This window comes from Thunnus albacares, chromosome 22 (assembly GCF_914725855.1).
Source record: "Thunnus albacares chromosome 22, fThuAlb1.1, whole genome shotgun sequence".
NCBI lineage: Eukaryota > Metazoa > Chordata > Actinopteri > Scombriformes > Scombridae > Thunnus > Thunnus albacares.
In genome coordinates this window covers 19,335,754-19,358,945 of record NC_058127.1, presented here as the reverse complement: position 1 = coordinate 19,358,945, position 23,192 = coordinate 19,335,754, and the positions used below count along the sequence as shown (strand labels likewise).

Below are 23,192 nucleotides of genomic sequence, written 5' to 3'. Positions count from 1 at the left end.
TAAAATATGTCACCAAAACAGCTTCTCTTTTGTCACTTACAGACTTACTGGTGAATTATTTGGTCACTGAAAGTGAAGTGACTGCTAACAGCTGGGTGGTTCACGCTTCAATGCATTTAGATCATATTTGTGACAATGTGACAGAGCGTTTTGGTGCGGTTTTAATTGGGTGTCACAGTAATCAAGATCTACATACAGTTGGACCGAGCTGGATTTAAAAAAGGGATTAATTGAAAAGCAAAAAGACAGGAAAAAAGAGTCTGACCATCATGTATCAAAAGTCTGGTGATGTTTAGACGCTGCCAGCCTCTACAGAGAAAATTATTGGCTACATATTAAAAATAACTGTTATTACAGTCTCAATCTGGCCAGATACATTTGGCACCATGAAACAGGGGACTGGAGATAAAAAAAGGCTGGTATGTTGTTTTTTTTAATGTTCGTCCAATGAGACTTAAAATATCATCTAATCAGCTGCAATTAACAGTCTGCATTTCAGCCTCCTACTCACTGTGTTGTTTCTTCTCCACAGCAAAGTAGGAGAGCTTCAGCCAAAAAGTGTTTGTGTCCAAATATTTATGGGACTCACAGCAGGAAACAGTCTCAGAATAGGATATATTTTTAAACTGTATTCATAGACAGATAGATAGTTATAGATAGATGATACTCTGTGATATATTCAGACATCCTGCAGATGGCGACACTTAAGCATGATTTCCTCTGCAATAAACCTCTTACTCAAGCTGCCCATGTTCAAAAATGTGGAGTCAACGAGTTCATACTGTATGTTCATTATTTATTAAAAAAATAATATGATGGTTGTGGTATTTCCTGATATTTTTCACAAAGAGCTGAACACAAAGCAGCGTACAATAGGGGTGACACGAGCTCTCCTGTGATCCACCATCAAATTGGACCTGCTCCAATGTACTGAAAAAGAAAAAGAGGAAATATTTTGCCAGGTCAGTTGAGTTGGTTTAAGTGTTTATTGATAGATGAGTCACACGTGACTCTCTGTGGTACAGTAACAAGGCTGTTAATGAAATGGGCACACTGGTATGCGCTGAAAACAGAGGTGTTTGTCTCCTGTAACCGTGCCTTGAGTACACTCCCTCCATCATCAGGGATGTGATTTTCCCTTGATTCATCGGGAAATCCTGCCAGTTGGATGCTCTCCCAGTCATTACCAACAAGCCTCTCATACATCCTTCATTTCCTGATTTCTTTTTTTTTTCTTTTTCTTTTTTGTATTTTCTCCATAACATCCTTTCATTGTGCAAATGGTGAAAATTCTGTACCATGACTGGTCCCAGCAGTCCTGTTGATTGACAAGGGTTCAGACGCTGCCACTTCCAACGGCTGCCATATTGTCTTCGTCAGTCCGCGGCTGTTGCTAAGTAACTTGGAAATGTCTAAGCCAGCTGTCAGCAACTCACAGTCAGACTCCTGGATAGCATGAGTGCATATTTACAAATGACACTTACATGTGTGATGGCAAAGAGTTTCAGTGAAAAAATAGGGAAGAAGATCAAATCTAAATAAAAAAAAATGAATAACACCTAAAAAAAAATGCTGAGTGTGCACAGAAAACTGTTGACAGTAAAGACTCTCAGAGACTTTAAAAGAAAAAAAGATTTATTCATTTAATATTTTGAGTTTTAATTGTTTATTTCAATTTTTCTTTGTGTTTACCCACAGATTCATCTATTGCATATTATGGTAATGTACCACTTGATGATGTGCAATGTATTCATATTTTATAGTCATGTCCAAACAGCTATAAAGTAGTTTAACACTGTGGATGCATGAATGTGGGAAAAAAACCACAAGGTGGGCCGTCCCTTTATTTTTTGCCCTGACATGCCGGACGGATGTTTGAGAATATGTATAAAAGACTGGATTGTCTGAGGTATAAAAGGGAAAAACTAAATGTGTTAGAGGTGAAAGAAAACAGGGATGTGACTACATTGTACAAATGTCTGGGAAACCCTGCAGAAATCACCCACAGAACTGGAGAGTCCAGACAGAAGCGGAAAGAGGAAAAAGAGATGTGTGAGTGAGTGTGTGCATGTTTATATATGAAACAGATCTAAAAAGACTCTGCTTTGCAGTGTTGTCCTTTCATACAACCTCATGTGGGCTTTCCCCAGCTGTGTCCCCCTTTGAATCATCACCACCTTTACACAAAAAAAAAACAATTACATACTGGTAATTACATTTTTATGACTGCTGGTGACTTTTAGTTATTCACATGTAACATCAAATTTGATACTATGATATTTTTAACATGGATGGATTAACTTCTAGGAGGCACTGGTGCAAAAATCTGCTGGTGTCCCTGTTGCCTGCAAGTTCCCATCAAGTACACACAGCACACTGTAGATGGCAGCTTTATTTTATTTTGCTTATTTTTTCAGAAACCATTCAGTTCTCCAGAAACGCTTTCTTTAAGAATGTTTGCACCATGTGAACACTAAGAAACTAAAGTAATACATCAGTTTCTCTTTATTAGCCACGCATTAGCCACGTAAATGACATTTACTCCCACAAACACCACATAGAAGAATAACAATAGAACAAAAGGTAATAATAATAATGAAATAAACAAAGTAATATTAAAATTAAATGACAAATTTAAAATCTCTTCACAGAATGGAATAATAATAGTTTTAAAATGGGATATAAATCTGGATGAAGTGAAGTGTATTGAAATATATGAAGGTGACAAGAGTAAAAATTTAATGTGACGTACAATAAATAATTTAATTATGTAACAGTGGAGGTTGAATGCAATGCACAATGGTGTAAAGGTGCGGATTTGGACACTGCTGCATTGCAAGACAGGGTCACAATATTACATAATTACACAGGTTCAAGATGATATTGTGCTTTATTGGTGTCAATTTCCAAACAACAACAACAAGTAATAAAACTGCCCAAAAGTAATTTACATGCAGTGAAGCCTTGATTATAAATATTTAAATTCACAAATGCAGTGTGTATTTACATGAGATCGGATATGTTGCTGGAAAAATCCCCCTTCACTCAGAAATGTGTTTTTCTTCTTGTTCCTGCAGTTGAATGTTTGAGCTTCACTGTGCAGAGTTTGTTTTCACATTCATCTGCTGAAAGTGGAAAATTTATCTGTGCTCATTGAAAACTCATTTTTAAGGGGACTAAGAGCATGATTTGTGACATCCCAAATAGTTTAGAAGCCAATCCTGGTCCAATATTCAACTTACACAAGTGTGATGTGGAAACTTTTTTGCCTCCAGTGCACAAACGCTGTGAAGTGACTTAATAGTGAAGTAGGAGATATTGTGTGTCCAGCAGTGAAACTTTTGAAATAAGCAATATTTGCATATTTATAGATTTTGAATTTTTCAATGAGGGAGAAGGAGTAGATGTAATTTTAAGAGTATTTTATACACATAAATCTTAAAACATGTCTGGAGGGGATGAAGAAAATAGAGAATCTATACTTGGAGTGCACCTGCCACCCACCTACCTGGAGAAACACAGGATGACACCTTTATGCAGTACAGCCAGAAGTGAGGTCAGTTAAGAGGAGCACATGTTAACAAGGCTGAAGGTCAGACACACCAGACTTAATAAAACACTGCACTTAATAGACAAACATCCCTCAGGATTATGTGAGCACTGTCAAATAGAAGACTGAGTGGAGCATATAGTTTGCCACTGCAAAAAATACTCCCCAGAACGAGAAACGGGAAGCTTATAGTGGAAGAACTGAGTCTAAAAAAATGTATTTGCCATCAGGTTAGGCAGTCTGGTCCACTATTTGAAAGAAACTAGACTGATAAAAGAATTTAGTACTCTTTAGTACTTTATTTATTTTTATTTTCTTGTGTTTGATTGTTTAAGGTGGCAAATAACTCTGGTTCACACTCCAACATACTGGGTGGCGGTATGTAAACAGGCTGATTTATGGTAGGTCGCTCGACACTTTTGATTAGTGTCGCTCAACAGAAATTAAAAAGTCGCGCGACGTCTTCAATTTATGCTTCGGCGAAAGGTTTTAGTCGTCTCCATGGTAACCAGACCCTATCCTCCAGTGTGCTTGTTTAGTTACATTAAATCATCCACAACAGGACTAATTAAAAAAGGACGTTACAAGTTATCTGAAGTTATAGACCAACATATCAATAAGGAAGTTCAGTGAAAACTACAATCTCCATGGCGACGTTAGGAACATTACCCAATCACATTGCGCTACAAAATATGACGGTGTCCGCGACATAACAAAATTCTCCAGGTGCGCGATATAAAAGAAAAGTGTCGAGCGACACTTTTTTTCTGCCGAAAATACGTCATTTCTGTCGAGCGACACTTATCAAAAGTGTCGAGCGACCTACCATAAATCAGCCTGAACGCTGGTTGCAACCCGCCATAAAACAGAAGAAAGAAGTACCAACCTGGAGGAATCGCGGTCACCGGTAAACGTTCCAGAAACAGCCGAGTGAAGCCGAGCCGCAGCACGAACCCCCCTCCCCGATCCTCCCCGATCCTCCTCCTTCAGTCGTGGTGCAAGCGAAGTAGCAGCCATGTTACCGCGGGCTTGTTCCGGTATCAGGGCAGGATCGTGCGCATAGACTGCAGCAGCTCCTCGCCTCTCCGTGACTCTCTTGACAAGAAACCCTCCAGTTAACCGATAATGGATTTTTACAACTTGATGACCCTGTCTTCAATCGGCTGCTCGCGGGGATAACAGCAGTCGGTGTAGCGACAGGACGAGCTGGTAACGTTAACGTTACACCGCCTCACTGCAGTGCAGCAGCGGTGAACGACCTTATTCCAATCACGCAACCGAAGGAAGAGAGCCGGTGATTTCCGTGGATGTTGAGTTTTGTGGGTCGCTGTGTGGCCGCTGGAGGATCAGCTAACTAGCTTTCCTTCGAGAGAAACACTGAATTAGCTACACGGCCTGTTAGCTAGCGCCACAAATTAACTCTCACCTGCCATGTTACCGTTTTTACACGGTGCTGCCGCTTTTATTTCGTGGATACCCCTCCTCACCTGGATATCTCTTTGGGAACATTTTGACTTGTTTTTGGGCGAGTTGGCGAGAAGCTCGAAACCTCGCCGGGAATAAAACTTTGGCCTGAAAGTTTGTAGAGCCCCTCGGACCTGGCTTCAAAAGCTTCAAAAGGAAAAAAAACATCTCTGTAACAACAGAGAGAAAACAAGAGAGAAAAAAGGCGACGAGCCCGCGTTAAAAAAAACGACACACCGGATAAATATTTGGTGTAGATTTTGGCGACAGACGTTGGTTAGCAGTCTTTACTGGTTAGCATGCTAGCCACCTAATTGAACCGTGTCTTGTTCAATGCAACCGTTGCCCAACTTTTCCTCAAGCTAGCTGGCTGTCTTCGACGCTGTTAAACGCAAATTGTGAACTGAATGTTTTCAAAAAATAAAGAGGACATTTGCTTTTTTTTCCTGTTTTGTGCTTGTTGACAAACATGGGACGTGCGGTTGCTGCGAGCTAGTTTCTAGCTAGCTAACTTGGCTAGCCGCTGATGTGGGATTCAACTTGTTGATTCACGGGCTATCTGTCGTTGCTGCTGCTAGCTGGCTGGCTAGCACTGTTGGCAATTTCTCTCTACCACCAGCTACAAAAGTTTTAAATGCACAGTAGACACTGAAGAGTGGCTTTTGTTTCACTGTTCCTTTCCCCCTCTTTTTTTGGCAACTCTCAAGTCTTTGAAAAATGTCAACAAGGATCCCGCTGGTGCAAGTCATAGAAAATTCAGCCGGGCAGGTAAGATGCACAACTAAGTTAATCCTCCAAAAATAATGTTATAGTTGTTGTTAAGCCATAAAATCTCTTTCAGTTGGAATTATTTCCTGCTTTGGAGAGAGAGGCCCTTGTTTGGCCTTCCACAGACTGTGATTGTCTCTTTGCTTTTTTTTGTCTCTGTTTTCTTTGCCACACAGCAGTGATTCACCAACTTGCCTACGCACTCACACTGGATTTCCCACTCCTTGCAGAATAGAAGGAACAAATTTAGGTTTCTATTTAGTCTGTGTGTTAGGGCATGTCCTCCTCCTTGACTTTTCATCGCTTTGACCTGTTGCAAGATAGAACACTCTTGTCAGCCAGCTCCCTGTGAATCGCACATAGTTGATAATACAGAAGACCAACATCCACATATTAGCCTGAATGTTGAGAACTAAGTTTTTAATTTAGAATATTGATCTTGAACTTTTATAGTGCATGTATGGTCTTGAAATCCTCTGTAGTGGTGGTCTCTTGTGTTTGTGATCGACAGTGTTGACATGGGACCCTTGAATATTTCACAAAGCTATAAGAACCTGCTGTTTGTCATTTCAAAGAAGCAGCATTGGTCCCTGTGTTATAATAGAAATGGCTTTCTGAGTTTTTGGTTTTAATAAACTAATGGCACACAGTACCCTTAAGGATCATTGGAGGGTTCCAGAGAACTCGTAAAACAGATGTAGATTTAAAATTAGTGGCATTGTTGTCAATGGTTTCCAAGGAGCCCCCTTGGCTTTTACAGGTGTTTAGCTGTAACTGTCACGTCTGGTTTTGGTGAATGAGGGGCATCAAACGCACTATAAATACCATTTCATCTATACGAGTCTGAAAATAGTCAAGGATTGAATGAGGAGATGTTAAAAAAGATCGTGTGTTTCATGTCTCCATCTAGTTGATTAGAGAACCACATTGGTAGTGTGCTTTAAAGTTTAAAAATAGTTATCTGTAAATCATTATTAGAAAGCTGGAACAAGGCCTCTGCTTCCATGACCACAATATCTGTCTTAATCTTGTAGAACGTTATAACTGAAGCTTGATTGTAATTATGAACAAAAGCCATGCATGCTCACACGAAAACCATTTTTGTTTCCAATACAGACAATGACCTGAAAAGCTTGGACAGCTGTTGACAAGTATCATGTGAAAAAATCTCTCGAGAGCATTGGATGGAAAATACTGCGTTTGTGTGTCTACATGTTGACAGTGTAGCCAGAGGATGATGTCAGCACCTGTGTGAAGCTAAACTCATTTCTATATTTATGGTGCTCGAGTGTCTGTAGGTGTGTGAATGTAGCTGTGGTGGTGGTGTGATGGATTGTTTAAGCAGTTGGTCATTGGCTTTGAGTGTAGCAAAATAAGTTAAGATCTACTTGAACTATCTTCAAGTTTTTTTTCATTATGGCAAATGTGGTAAATAGTTCTCACAAAATGACAGGTTGGTAAAAAAAAAAAACAAGAAGTATAACATGTTGAATAATTATTAAATCGCACCTTTCAATCTGTCAAGAGTTGCACCCTCAGTCAAACATTTTTCTACCTGAAAAAAGCCCAACCCAGGTGTGTAAGTGGCAGCCAGACTGCAGATCTGCTCTTACCAGCCAATAGGGAAACTTCTAGGTGTCTGAGACTCAAAGGTTCAAAGATTTTGTCTGCCTTTGCTTCTTGTATAAATAAATGCTGACGGAAGTTGTCTGTTGATACCATGATCTCACTGCGTGTGCCTGTGTGTGTGTGTGTGTGTGTGTGTGTGTGTGTGTGTGTGTGTTGGCTTGTCCCACGCAATGGATCACTGCTTCCGTTAAGATTATACAGGAAAGCAGACCGACAGCTAGGCCAGTATGTAGATAGGTGTAGGCTAATAAACGCACACACATGGTGACACACACATACTACATGGCTACACCCATACCTGGAGCAGAGGTCAGAAACAACAGTTGATTAAGTCTTTGATATAGTCTGTAGTTGACTCATAAAGACACACAGGGCCGTGATATTTCCAGTGGGATTTTTAAGGTTGATGTAAAAGTCAATGTTTGGTGTCTTTTGAACATATTGGTATAACGTGCACTTGTCCAAACATGTTAGCATTGACCTTTAATATTAGCTAACTTCCTCATTTAATTCAATGAGAGCAGAGTGTTTTCCCCTGCAGAGGTGTGAAGCATTGTGGCACAAGCCACAGGCAGATGTATAAGATATACTGTCTGATAACTTTTCATACTTGTACAGTCAGGCCTGAAAGAGTGTGAAACTTAAGTTGTGTGTGTTGGTAATTAATACCTGCTCAAACTGAACGTCCTGGTATACCCTGTGTGTGCGCCCTATAGCAACACGCTTGTACCAGCGCAGCCCTTGTGGTGTTTTGCTGTTGTACTATTGTCGGTCTGAATGCGCTCTTACTCATCCAACAGCACCTAGTGAGGATTTAGGGGTGAAAGAAAAAAGTTTGGGGTCATGGCAAGTTCTTAACTAGGTTTGTAGGCAAAAGGTCACGGATGGATACTGCCACACAAACACAGTCTGTTTTAAAGGCCATGTATAGAAAGCCTTTGGTGTCGGGTCTCAAGATACAGGACAAAATGGCACTGGACAAGAAGGCGGGCTGAGTGTGGACATGACTGTCCCTGAGACTTAAGTGTGTATTTTGATTTGATTAGTCTGTGTGCCATTCAGTAAAAGCAGATATTCTCTGAATACTCCCAACTTGTATTTGCAAAAAGACTGCTTGACTGGAACGAGCTTGCTTTTAATTTTAATACTTGACACCGAGTTAACCTGATTGTGAATTATCTGACTTGGCTGGAAAGATTGCAAGCCCGTGTTGCACATGACTGGCAAACTAAGTTGTGAGTTAATGGTTATGAAAGTATGGGGAGTTTGTGGAATAAAAGTCACTCATCAAGACACACTACCGTACTGTCATCATTAACAGTTTCTGGGCATACATTATCAGAGAGCTGCCTAATTCAGAGAGGTGCTTGTGACATTTTTCTGACAGTGTGAAATGGCAGATATGTTGAGTGGCTTTGACCTGACATGTTACTATGTTACACAAGTTTTGGTACTGCCGGTTAGTTTTAGGAACTTATTTGAATATGACACTCGTTATCAGTGTGAGAAATAGTGAGAAAGCAAACTCATTAAAGTACAAAGCAGATTTTTTTTTTTTTTTTTCCAGAAATCATATTAAATTATTGTAGCAGATTTGTCCAAAATGGAGCTTTGTTTCTCAGTATGTTGTGAACATGCTTACTGTAGGTTTGTACTCTTTGTCCACTTCCCCAGACATGATCACTTGATTGTCTGATTTCCTGTTTTACAATGTTCCCTCTCTATTCATTGAGCCACGTCTTCTGAAAAGACTAATGCAGCTAGAAATACTGGTCTGCCTCTTCAATTGTTACTTCATCCTCCATTTCATTGTTTGGGTAGTTGCACACTAGCCAAACAAGCTGGATCCTCCCTGCATCGATGTGTGATGGATTTGAACCATTAATTTGTTCAACTGAGTAATTTCCTCATTGTAGAAGTGATGTAGAATAAATGAAAAACTAGCTAAACTATATTTAGGACCTCTTTCTACTTGATTTTAATGTCTACATTGGGTTTAACAACTTCCAACACAGTTAAAAAAAAAAACAAAACAAAGAACAAGGAAATAAACCAAAAAGCACACACATAGCACATATAAAAAGGCCTGTCTTACCTTGCTGGTTCATTCTTAATGGCACCTGCAACCTGTAGTCCCTCAGTGACGACAAGGAACCGGAAAAGAAGCCTGATTGGTCCCTTTCAGAACATCCCTTGCTGGGTGTGCTGAGTTTGCAGTGTTTTTCTTCTTCTTTTTTTTTTACCATATTAATGACGCTCTATAAACCTGCTTTCACCTGCTGTCCCACATGTAGGTTACTTTATCAAGCAGAGAAAATGGGAATTGGTTCTGTGTGAATCCTCAGGGACGGGAGCTTGATTATATTGTATCGTAGGGCTCGATACCAGATGGGATTGGGAGGATCACCTGACCTCACCTGGATCATTTCATACACCACAGCTGGCTGACATTCAATGCTGAGGCCTTCACATTCTTGTTTAAACTCCTACAAGTGTTTCCTATCGTGCTAAGACTTCTGCGGGATCTAATAAAGGTAGTCAACATGAGCAACAATGATTACGGAAAAGAAAGAATTGGAAACAAAAACATCATAGGATTAAGAAGGAGCAGGAAGAAAATCTGGGGGGAAAACTAAATATAGGCAGACCAGCAAAGTTGCATTCTTGTTTGACACAAAACCAGCCATTGCTTTAACTTCTCTTCATGAGAATTTAGTCTTTTTTTTTTCTTTTTTTTTTTTAAATCCTTTTTTAAAGTCTCGTAAGCCGCATATTAACGGGAAACTGTGACACAGGCTGTCGCATTGTTCTGTCCTACTTGTTCACCTCGGGAGTGTTACTGGATCTAATAAATGTCCGCTCAATATGGAGCCTAATTCTTTATGATTCATTGTTTCAATTTTACTAATCCATTGAAAGTCATCATGACATCATGAGAAAGACAACAAAAAAACAAAAATCAACAACATACTGCTTGTGATTCAATAATTGTAATCTAAAGTCATTCTCAGAATATCAAATAGTATTAACTTTTTTGCCAGTTAAGGTTGATCACTTCTAATTATTAACTGTATAGTAACAATACATTTCTGTAGATTTTTGGCCTGTTTTCTCCCATTTTGTCTTTGCCACTGCTAACCATTGTTTATCTCAAGCGGTGGTTGGTGAGAAATTAACCCCTGTGACATCATCACTATTTAGTCACTCATTCATTTATGATGTCAATATCATAACATAAAAATGTTGTTATTGTTCGGCCCTAGTTTCCGGTCCATCACAGTCTGACCTTTTGTAACCTGCATGGGGACTGAAACAGGGACGGCTGCAGATTTAAAAGGCTGTCAAGCACCACAGCAACAAAAACAAAGCAAACACTGTATTGGAAATATGAGTGTTGTTGAGCAGTTTGATATATTTCACTCGACACCTTGGGAGTGCGTGAGCCGAGCAGAGAATCTCCCAGCAAGCTGCTGAGCTGGAAATTCAATATAGATGTGACAGAGAAGCGCTGAATGTGAGCGTATTGACACAGGTATGTCGGTGAAGATGTTTCAGTATTCCAGCATTCACCTTTTTGCCACTCTTCATTCATCCTCTCCTGGAATGAGTCATCGTGTAAGCAATCTATAGCACAAACGCGCTCACACACACACGTACACGTTGCCGTTACGCCCAGGAAACCATAAATTATGCCTCTCTTCTTACCAGACCAGTCACTAGGCAGATGAACAGAAAGACAAAGCTAGCCAGGGCCCTAGCAACAGAGAACCTGCCTCAAACACACACACACACACACACACACACACACACACACGCTAGATCATTCACTCCATCACGTTCACATTTGTTCTTGCCGGCACACACTAACACTCCCTTATTCTTCCCTCACACAGATACAGGCAGTTAGTTGTTAATCAGATTGGAAATACATTTTGATTTAATGAGATCAGTCTGTTTATAAACCTGGATTTCCAGTGGACACGTAAATATAGAATGAGCAGGTGCTACCTGAGTGTTTAACCCACAATGCTTTGTGTGTGTATGTTGGATTGTCTCAGGGAGCAGGGTAAAACAGGCCTTTCCAGTTGAGCCAAGTGGTAGGTGTGGCAGCTAACTGTAGACCGTTTGAAGGGTTTGACGTAATTCAGGTGTAGGAGTGCGGGTTTCTCCCTCTCCTTCAGTGTAATTTTGTCTTTCTGTTTAGTCATCTCATATCAGTTTGTCTTCAACACCTGGATTTCTTTTTGAGAGCTGGAAACATTTTGAAAGAAGAGATTAAGTTAAAACCTAATTATTATATTTTTTTCAGTTTGTTACCTTTTTATTTTCATATGGAGAATAGTTTGAAAGAATGAAGACAAAATAGAACAAAACTACAGATCAAACAGACATATTGGTGTATTATATTAGTTATTATTGCGTTGGTTATTGTATAAAAGTACATTTTCAATACATGTTTTTTAGTACACAGTAGGTGGCAAATATTCAAGCTGCCATTGTTTGCGCACTCATTCCTGCAATCAAATAGTAATAATGTTGACTATCATCCAAAACGAGTTTCCCAAGGTTAAGACGATCTCTGTCAGGGGTGTTTGTTGTGGTGTATCTTGCACCACAACTTGATTTACCTACTTCGGTGTTTTAGTTGCCCCAACTGGTGCCTAACTGTATTCTTATGAGTTATACTGAGTCCTAATACCCCTCTTAGTGGTGGCAACTCTCTAATATCTGCTGAGTCACACGAGACCTGATCTAGAAATCCAGTCAGAATGTTAAAATGAATTAGTTGGCATTCAAATCACGCTGGAACAAGCGAGCCACCATAATAATGATGATAACAATTTCCCATCTTTGATTAATGGAGTGTACACCCGAAAAGTATTAGATATTGGAACTGAGCTGCTTAAGAAAATGTATCCTGAAAAACAAATCAGGATTTGTAATCATATAAAACATAAAATCTAATTTGGTGGCACTCTTCCTCTAACACAGTTAAGTATTTTCCATTTTAACATTTCTAGGTTTAAATGCAATACAATTTGCTAAGACTTTTGTTTTGCAGTGTCTTTGCAGTGATTTAATATTCCAAAAAATGAATCATACCATTCATTTAAACTCAAAACCACCATTCAAGGGTTCCCAAAGGAAATTGTTTAGCCAAAGTGGTGAGCCACTTAGATTCTGCTGCATCTCTCTGCTTTTTATTAAGGTTGATATTCTCTTTCATAAATGTAAATATATATGTTTCGTTTTTTTTATGATAAGCGCAGGTGACCTTTGTTTCGGGCAAAATTGCCCACATTCACAAATTTACAACCTTGTATTTCATCTATCTTGTATTCACCAGCTTTTTGAATCAGACACTCAGTGAAAGCTACAGACCTGTTTACTCTGGTGGCTCACATGCACTGCTTCTTTCTCTCTCTCTCTCGCGCACACACACACACACACACACACGCACACGCACACACACACACACACAGACACAGAGTTGCATAGCAGCACAATGAGTGCACGCAAGGAAATGCTGTGCAGTGTGTCCCAACTGTGACGGCAACAGAGCTAACAAGGGCACTGAATTGGTTTGAGACACACACGCACACACACACACAAATATACACACACATACCTAGGGAGTTAGGGTAATCCAGTTCAACAGAACACAAACACACGACACTACATTCACAGCAAACTGAGACCCAGTGTGACACCACCTTGCTAAAGTAAAGGGCCCCTCACAAATTTACTTAGCTGCGTGTGTGTGGTGGAGGGTTTGTATAGCTAGTATATGGATACTGTATGCGTATGCTAGCTGTGCTGTATATTAGATATTGGCCCGCAGAGGTTGAAAAGAGGTCACGAGAGCATGCTAGTTAGGGATATACAGTGTTCTGATTCAGCTGGTCCTGTTTTTGCCCATTACAGGTAATGTTAAACAACATTAAATGTTAAAGGGGACATACAGTAGAAAGGGAGATTTCCATTTCTTTTTTCATTACAAAGCAGTTCTAGATGCTTTATAAATACTGTGACAGAGAAATGCAAACAGCCCGTATTCAGAAACTGTGCCTTTAAGCGAGCCGTTTGGACTTCTGTAAGGTTGTGATGTCGTAACTATATGCTCAGTGCTCCCCCCCCCCCCCAAAAACGGGAATTCCCCTCACCCCCTGAAAGAAACAAAATATGTTTGTTGTTTACCTAATTTATGTGCACTAGTTTCACTTCAGCTCAGTGTGAGAGTCTCTACTGCGTTTTGCTGTTATTTATGGTCACACTAGTTTCTCTCCTCTCCTTTGCTCTGTGTGCTACAATCCGTTACCTGTGGTTGGCCTGGGCAAGCGTCACTCAGAAAACAGTCAGCCAATCAGACGAGAGGGGCAATGAGCAGACACAAAACAAGAGTGAGACAGAGGGGCTGCATCCATGGCTTGTACAGCTGCAACTAGATGTTTTTTGACCATAAAAACAAATGTTTGTACATAGACCACAAAAATTAAATATTAAACTGGAAAGGGGCATAATATGACCTCTTTTTTAAAGAATCCTTGAATCTTAAACTTCCTTTGCGGTGATCCTTGCCAGGAGGTTACATAATTGATTATTGAAACACAAGCCTGATGAAATAACGCCCTGCTTTGTCACCAAAAGACATTTACAACTGTGAGTCACAGACATCTATTTTTGCTGTGCTTCAGAGTTAAAAATTGACAGCCTCAGCTTTGTGAAAACCATCAAATGTGACACTTGCATGCGTATTCAACTTGTAAGATATAAAAAGGTTTAAGAAGAAAACAGGGTTTGCAAAATCTACTTTTTTGATGTGAAAATATATGCATGCGTATGCCAAAAGGTAATATTGTTAGAGCCAAGCACTACCAGAAAATGTCTGAAAAGTAAAGCTGTTTATTAAAGGCTGTGTGCCTTAAGATTTTTACCCATACATGAAAATGTTTTCACCTCGTCTGGGTAGAGCTGTGTGGAAATTTGTTCCCTGCTGAACAGAGGCAGCACATGTATTCAAATTTTCCTCTTATATCCTGTATGTGTGTGACTGTAGTGTAAAAAGTGCTATTTATTCATTTTATTTATATCGTTTGCCAATATAATACTCTGTACACCCTGGTCCTATTCAGCTGGCTTTCTATTACGAGTTGAATCAGAACAGCAGTAGCATTTCACTCAGGCATTTGGCAGCTTTTTGACACGTGTCCTTTTAATTTCCCTCTCATTAGAGTGGTTGTTTCACATGAGCCCTCCTAAAGTTATTCCCTGTTGGGATTATCCTGTAATTGGCGAGTAGTTCCAGTTAGTACTATGGCTGCAGGAGTAACTGGTGTGTATATGTAAGGGTTACTATATGATATGCATGGGTGCAAGAGCTCTGTCTACAGACGGATTTCCATCAAAAGTGAATTATTTGTTCCCTCATAGTCCGTTTTATTTTTATTGCTAGTTCTGCTTTTCGCTCTGTATACTATTAAATGTCAAAGGATAGAGATGCTTTGTTACAGACATCAAAGCTTGTTCCAGCTTCCTATGGTTGTATATGCATTGATTTATACATCTGTTTTCTTCAAAATAATCAAAGGTATGGCAGTTTTATTTGATGTGCACATATTTCTCGGTAGGATAGCTACCGAAACCCGGAATTAAACGGGCCCCTGGGCTAAATTATCAAAGACCCTTGTATTGATAAGCACCAACATTACCGGTTCTTTTATTGGTACTTTTTAACATTTTGGTATAATTTATTATCACTCTGAAGCCACTCCTCTGCTCTCTGTGTTGCGGCTGAGCTCTTCCACATACACACACAACACAGACGAGCAAAGTCAGTGAACAGCAGAGCACCGATGAATTGAAGATAACTTGAAGATTACTCAAGTTGACAATGCCTATGCTTGTTGCTGTAAGTGCAATAAAACAAGTAAAAAGCCAGTACTTAATCAATACACCTGTTCAACAAGCATAAACATGTAGAAAAGCAATATTTCAATCTGCTCTGTTTGCTCGCAGCGCGCTAGCTCAGCTAATAGCAAATTGTTACGAACAAGCTATAATGAAAGCTGTCTATATGTAGTCTCAACTGTTGAGCTTAGTTTGTCACGTATCTTAAAATTTGGATGATTGTTGTAAACTGAGTTGTTGGCTGAGACAAACCAGCCCCTCCTTTCTACCAGTGATACCTGCAGCAGTGAATCAGCTCAGCAGAAGAGGGAGGAGGACAAAGGACAGGAGGAAGGACTGATTATGACTGATGACTGTGTTCTTTCTTTCCAAACTACACTCAGTATTGTGATGTCAGGAATATTGTTTATTTTACTGACATGTTGTGAGATAGTGAGATATTATTGAGTTTATATAGTGACTTTGCTGTTGTAAACACTACGGTTGCTGCTCTAGAAACATTTAGTTATATTTAAAATATAAATTCTAATCCTGTTCTGAATTAATTGTTTTTTTAAAAAGCAATTATTTAGTAATGAAAAAGAATCCATACAAGTATCGATAAAGAACTGAACCAATACGGAGTATTGTCAGTGTGCATTCATGTATGTTAGTATGAAAGTGACAAGAATTTCATTTTTTTTCTTTAACAGACTGATGTAGATTCTGGTTGCCTTTTAAAGTTGATAAAGATAATAATTACAGATATTTGTTTTCCTTTATTCTAAATAGTAAGAGTATAGTATAGTTGGACAGCTAAAATTAGTAGGCCTACAAGTTTTTTGTTCAGTAAGGAGAGAAATTGGACTCCTTCATCACTAGTAGCATACTTTTTGAAGGTAAATTTTATTTATACTTTTCATGCATTGGTGCCTTTGCCAGGGATAAAAAATCATGGCCAGAATGTACCAAATTGCACTATTTAAAAAAAAAAAAAAAAAAATTACATGGGTAGGGCGGAACCCCCATGGGGACTTCCTGCCTTTGGCGCTCGTCATTGTGCACCTTCACTGCACAACCTGGACACCAGTAAAAGTTCAGTCAAAAAAATATTTCTCACCAGCACCCGTGTGATTCGGTAAATGTGGTGATCAAGAATAACTTAAAAGTTACAACTGTGTCAGGGATTCTTTGACTGCTATATGGTAATATCACAATACTGACCACTACATGTACCCGTTTAAGGACAGCAAACTCTCTGTCAGTTTTTTTTTCTTTTTCTGGAAACTGATCTTGGCATTAAAGTGGAGTATAAATAGAAATGTAAACATACGAATAGAAGGCTAGGAAAAAAAAGAGGAGGGAGGGAGCAAGAGAGAAGGAAGGAGGCATGAAAGAGATACAAAGCAACGTTGAAATAGAGGGCAGGATTCAGCAAGCGACAAATCTCCATGGCAACACAGCCATCACGACATAGTTGGGAGGTGTGTGTATGTGTGTGTGTGTGTGTGTGTGTCTCCTCCCACCCACAAATTTCAGTATAATGCAGGAGCTTTTGTACTTGGTTGTGTTATGTATCCAATAAAGACCCTGTTTGTTCAGAGCTTGTTTGTGCCACTTAAAGGTTTGGTTGGTATCAAGAAATGGAGGAGAAATATCTAATAAATATTGGATTTATTTCTCTAAATGTTGTGTAAATAGATAAAGGCTATAAGTGTAATGTCATATCAGAATTTCCTCCACATCACTGGCACACTGCCTCGGTTTTTACCATGCCCAACACAGAGAACTATAAATAATTAAAATTCTATCATAAAATCTTAAATCTATTCATAGAACTGCACCAAGCTGAAGTAGCAGCACTGATAACAAAGATATTGTTGAAGAGCAGTTTGATAAGTAAAGTTTGAGAAGCGTTTTATTTTAACAGTATTATCAGCTATTAGCTCAAGTTAATCCCCCATGAATTGGATTAATTAATAAACAAGATTAATTGAGACAAGTATAGTTAACATACTCCTCTTTCCTCTTTCATACTCCTCACACTCATCTTTCTGCCAAATAACAGCAGGTTGCCAGCTTGTTGCATGTAAAATTAGTTACATGAAGGCAGCCTACAGGCTCAATCGTAAGCTTACATGTAGCTGTCATTAAAACCGCTCTTTTAATGAACTCACAGGGGCTGATTGTCTTAACGGCTTTTCTTTTTTTTTCTCCTTTAGATGTGCAGGCTTCCAATTAGGACTCTGTGTCACTGCAAATGTTTTTTATCCATGAGGTTAACCCCAGTGTGCCAATCTGATTACATTCAGTAACAGTTCTGTGTTTTAAAAAAAACAACAAAAACCTTTAAAACACAAGGTGATTATCTGGAAGGGACCTTAATTACTGTAGTAGCGATCAAACAGGTATTTGGAGCTGTAATTAATGCAAGCTAGAGTTATGTTAAAATTACCTGCACCTGTAGAGAAATTAACCCTTAATAATATTTTTTCATTAATATGTTTTGACATAAATCGCCATTTTTATTTGGCAGTGTTTTTGATAATTATCAATGTAAAGTTTATCCTTTTATAATGAATTTGTTAATCAGCTGTCCTCAGCCCACCCCTCAAATAGCCCTCACACCTTGAGGAAAACACCAAACATAACGATGTTATATCAAATAGGGTAAAATGGTCTCTGGCAGTGTCCAAGTGTTTAGACCTTGAGTTTAACCTCATAAATTGGTTTGCCGCTCTAAAATTTAATCAAGTGTGATATGGTTTTCCCCTAAGGTTAAAATTGTCTGTGTCTGTCATTACTTCCCTGTTAAATCTGAAATTCATCCACAGTGCAGTGTTTAAACGACACTGACAAACTGAAATTGTCCTTAGACCGGACAGGATAGAGTAGTTAATTTATAGTTAATTATTTCAAATGAGAGGGAACAGTGTGATTACATTTAATTGCTAACAGCAGGTTGTAATGTGGTATTTAAAAAAAAAACAAAAAAAAACTGTCTGCATAAACAACAGTAGCTGCCAGTGAGCCATCAACAGTTTTGTTGCAAATTCAGCAGAAGAGCTGTAATATTTTTAATTTGTATAATTAGAGTATGGTGGTCTTGTGAAATTACGCCCTGTATATCAGTAATGAAAAGAAAATACAAAACTAGTAAACACATTTGTTTTTGGTTAACAGACACTTACACACACACACACACACCCCTAACAAGTGGCTCAGCTTCTATAATAAGGTCTGATAAAGTAACCAATCCCAAATGTGATTCTCAGTTGTGATTGCAGGGTTAGGTATAGGCTTGCCGCGGTGTTTGGACATATGCCGATTACATTACTTGGCAACTTCCCCCACCTTCGTTTTGCTATCAATACTTAGTTGGACGATTGACGCTACAATTACAAACTGAAAGTTTATTAACTTGTGGGAAAATTCCCTCACCGTGGTATCTCTAGTTAGGTAAGTTTAGGGTAAAAAACAGTCAATAATAATCTGGAAGCCTGATCAGATGTATGGTCGATAGTTGATGAAACAGAAAAGACTGAAGAGTGTTTTGTTTTTTACAGTGTAGTAAATGGTGTTTTTTCAACTTAGCCTGGTTTGGAGTGTGTTTTAAACGCACCTCTCCTTCTATTACCCCTACTTTTCCTGACTATTCTGTTGGTAACATTTTTGCAGATCTTTCCCCATCGTTCACTTGGGTTCGGCTGTCTTTTGATTGTACTCTAGTGTGTCGCTGCACTTTGTGTGCAACTCTCCATTGGTTTACTTTCTGAACTGTGCTGTGTTAAATTCCATCTGGTTGTATCTCGGTGGCTTCCTCCCAGAACTCAGATTACTAAAGGTCAGTGATAATGAGGCTTGAGTCAAAACACATCCAGTACTGCATTGGATTAGCATTACTCCCTTGTGTGTGTGTTGGTCATGTGCACATGCTTGTGTTTGCAGTGTGGCAGTAAATGGCTCTCAGCTGCAAACATGTCAGTGAGTTTTCACTTTGTGTGTATGTGTGTTGTGTTGGGAGGGAGATCTGAATGTTGCGCCGGATATAAACACTATACTAATGGTCTCTCCACACAGTGGGCAACTAATGACAGAGACTGACTAGAAAGGGCTGCACTCAATGAAACAGGCCTGAGACACTCTAGTCGGTGAACGCAGGTCCAAAGCAGATCGCAGGTATATTTCACTTCATGAATGATGGTTGCTGGAGAAACAATCAACAAATCAGGCCTGGAGATAAGGAAAGAAAAATCTACTGGCAAAAACATAGTAAAGGCAACACATATCCAAGATGATTAAGTATTTAAGCTGTCATTAAATTAAACTGCAAAATTAAAGATAGTAAAATAGGACCACATGTGTAATACATAAGAGTAATAAAATATAATACAGCTCAAACAATAAGTCAGTTAATCTTTGAGCTGATAAACAGAAAAGAGATACGCTATTCTTTTACAGTCGTTTCAAGCAAAAATGCCCAAAATTACCTAAATTAGTTCCAGCTTAATTGTGCAGATTTCCTGCTTTTCTTGGTCTTATGTGATAGTGAACTCTTGAACTGTTTGTCAGACAAAACAAGCAATTTGAAGACATTAACTTTGGCTCTAGGAAATTGTGATATGTCTTTTCCCCATTTTCCCAACATTTTATAGACTAAATATAATCAAGAAAATAGTCAGTGGATTAATTAGTGATTAAAATAATTGTTTGATGCTACCCTTGAATATTCAGAAAGGTGTGTATTGTTTGACCCCAATGCATAGACCCAATGTTACAGAGGAATATTTGGCCTCTCCTCATCATCTAAAAGACTTACTATACTCCAATCTGTCTCCTAAATGCTCCAAATCTAAACTGGGCCCGATAATGTCTTTCCTTTTATCAACTTGGCACACTGTATAGAAAGCTACTCACTCTCAGTTAAAGTGGCACACCCACAGTCCCATTTTCCACAATTTTGCTCTTCTTACCGGAGGAGTACCTTTTTAATTTCCCCAGTGGAGCAATAAAGGTATCCATATTCTGTCTGACATCTGTTCGGAGGATATTCACAGAACGTTTAATGACTTTCAAATTTCATTGATTTACCTGGCTCTTCATTTTTCCTATACCTGCAACTCAGATCTTCCATGTGCGCTTCTGCTGTGCCCTGGAGGCCTTTTTTATACACCCATGAGCTTCATGTCATGTTGGATGTGGATGTTCAGACAAGTAGTTTAGTCTCTAAACTCTCTATCTTGTGTCACTGAACTCCTCTTCTGGTCCTCTCGCTGTTCATCAGACCATCTCGGCAGTGAGGTAAACTAGTTTACTGTCAGGGACTACTTGGACTGCACGTCTAAAAACCCTAATCACAAACTTTTTCACTTCCATTTTTTACATAGACTTTACCTGACTCCTAGAAAACACCACCTCATGAAACTCATACCCTCCCAAATCTGTCATTTATGTACTCTTGAGTTCCTCATGAGCTCATGTATTCATATGTACTGGGAGTGCCCTGCAGTGGCCTCATTCTGGAAAGTAGTGTGTTCTACCTTATCAGATTAACTGGGTGTGCGTATACCCTGTTCTGTTGTCCCAGGTTGCTGATTTTGAATGATACGTCATCACTGGATCTGTCAGCCTCCAAATCTCATATTTTATTTGCAGCTCTTACAGCAGCAAAGCTAGTTCTAAGATTAAATCATACACAATGGCTAATGTCTTTTCTGAGCATACTACACATGGAACAATATATAGCTAGAATACAGGGGGCCTCTGCAGCAGCAGCTGTTAAATAGCTGTTGGCTTGAATATGTACAAGTATGGCATTATAATGTATGTAAGTGCACTTTGCTGTATTGTTGTAAATCTATGAATACATATACTATGTAATGTAGAACTGTGGTGAGATGGGAGGGGAAGGTACTGGTTGTCACATGGGTGGGAGGGAGGGATGACCTTTTGTGGTCCTAGTGGGGGTAGTTATATACTCTGACATTTTGTGTTTGTTATTGCAATGACTGTTGCTGTCCTTTTTTTGAAATGACAACAATTGATAACAAAAAATTAAGTTATGTATTTAGAAAGAAAAGTCCCCTGTGCAGTGATATGTGCATACTGGCCAGCCAAAACTCGCTCTGCACAGCCTTGGTGACTGTCCCTTTTTCATTGTCACCTGAAGTGGTCAGCAATGTCATGTGATTGGTTATATTTATGTCTTTCGGGCCGTGTGTTTCCAATTTACTACCTCTACTCCTTCCATCCCATCACCTCACGCAAGAAGTCCTGTCATCTGGCGTGAATGTCATAAACAGACTCTTGAATTTTGAGTATGCTGGAACCCCAAGTTAGTACGTTCTTTGCTAAATTGCCTTTTGTTGGCAGTCCTAAGCTAGTATTCATGAGTCACACACAACATCAGAGAGTACTGTGAGAACAAAACAATGATGTCACTTATTGTCACGCAACACATCTATAATTATAACTGAGGCGAGAGGTGGGTATGTGTATGTGTGGGCATATGTATGTGTGTGAGAGTTGGGGGAGGGGGTTTTGCTTAGCCTGCAGCTGCCCAAAAATGAAGGAAGAATCAGAAGACAAAAATAGTCGGACATGAAAGAGGATAGGAGAGAAGGAAGACTAAAGAGACGAGGACTCTGGAAGAGGGAAAGAACTCGAAATACACTTGAATTTTAATTACTGTATTTTGTGCCATGCTCTCAGTTTAACGTTGGTAGACTACAGAAGCAGAAGTTAGGCCTGTCAGCGACTTAGAGGGGGATGATAGTAACCAAAGAACAAAAAATGTTTTCCTGTCTACTGACCTTCATGTCAGTTGTTGAGTTGTACCAGGGTTGTACATGTAATTCAACCTTGGTAAGCTGGTTTTGTTTGGTCCTCTATAACACAGTAATGTTTGACAACCATTTCCTTAGTTTGACAAAAAGAGGAAAAAATTATTAATTTAAACTTGTATGGCACACTCCAACTGTCCAATATTTACCGTACAATCTCTTCATATTCGTAATCTCATGCTATATTAAAATATTACTTTATTTTTATTATATAGATACAGCTCAATGTACACTTGCTTTTTAGTGAGAAATAGCAAATTGTCTAAAATGTATTAAAGTATACAGTGCATGCCATCCAGAAATTACACTAAGTGAATGTCACATCCTGCCATCTTGATTAATAAGTAAAAGTTGACATTTTCATTAATCTTTTCCAGACTTTCCAGGAAATCATAAATGGATACCACTGTGTTACTCGTTACTTCAGCACAGTCATCTTCATTGGTCATGCATTTGTTGAGGATCCTTGATTCGTTCATTCATTACACCTGTGTGGAGTGATGAGCAGCTAGATAAACCAGGGTGGATGGTTGCTGTGTCTTTGAACATTGTTAGATTATCTCTCTGACTCAAAATCAAGATACACACCTCAAATGATGTCATTTAACGTCTTAAAGGCTGATGTTTGCTTTTTGTCGCTGATATCAGCGCTTACTCAAACCACAAACTACTTGGTAACTGTTAAAAGTGTGACATTACTGTTGTCGTATTCATTTTTGCCATTGACAGCTTTTACATACACACAAGAAACCGTGTTGTGCAGGAAGTCAGACAATGCAGACTTAAGACTGATCACTGTACATAGGCGTATACATGCAGCAGGCCAGTAATCAGATTTCTCCCCAAACTTATGTTGGAGCCATGGTTAGTTTATTTGACCTGTATTAGGGATAAAAAGCTGCTTCTTTATGTCGTTTTTGTTTTTTTTCTTTGTGTGTCTGCGTTGGAGCAGAAGCCTAGTGAGAGGACAGGCAGACAGACAGTGCACAGTTTTTCCTTAAAGTCTGTGTCTGAAGTTTACACAGTTGTTCAGTGGTGGAAACAGCCTAAAC

The 23,192-nt window shown here is 39.1% G+C and overlaps 1 protein-coding gene and 1 long non-coding RNA gene across 11 annotated transcripts in view; one reads left to right on the top strand and one right to left on the bottom strand.

Moving 5' to 3' along the window:
* Positions 1-787: 787 nt before the first annotated feature.
* On the bottom strand, positions 788-4,522 carry LOC122973323. Its single transcript, XR_006399977.1, has 4 exons — positions 4,437-4,522; positions 2,131-2,177; positions 1,299-1,446; positions 788-930 (listed from the first exon to the last, which is right to left on the bottom strand). It is a non-coding gene; the product is annotated as an uncharacterized LOC122973323 (long non-coding RNA).
* mark2b (MAP/microtubule affinity-regulating kinase 2b) overlaps positions 4,459-23,192 on the top strand; it is a 56,135-nt gene continuing 37,401 nt past the window's right edge. For 4 of the 10 annotated variants that reach the window (XM_044340730.1, XM_044340737.1, XM_044340735.1 and 1 more), the window contains exon 1: positions 4,489-5,782. In XM_044340730.1, coding sequence (XP_044196665.1) covers positions 5,732-5,782 — 51 coding nt within the window. In that variant the 5' untranslated portion in view covers positions 4,489-5,731. Of the gene's footprint in view, positions 5,783-23,192 lie in introns of all 10 variants that reach the window. The other 6 variants (XM_044340731.1, XM_044340732.1, XM_044340728.1 and 3 more) reach the window with 5 other exon arrangements.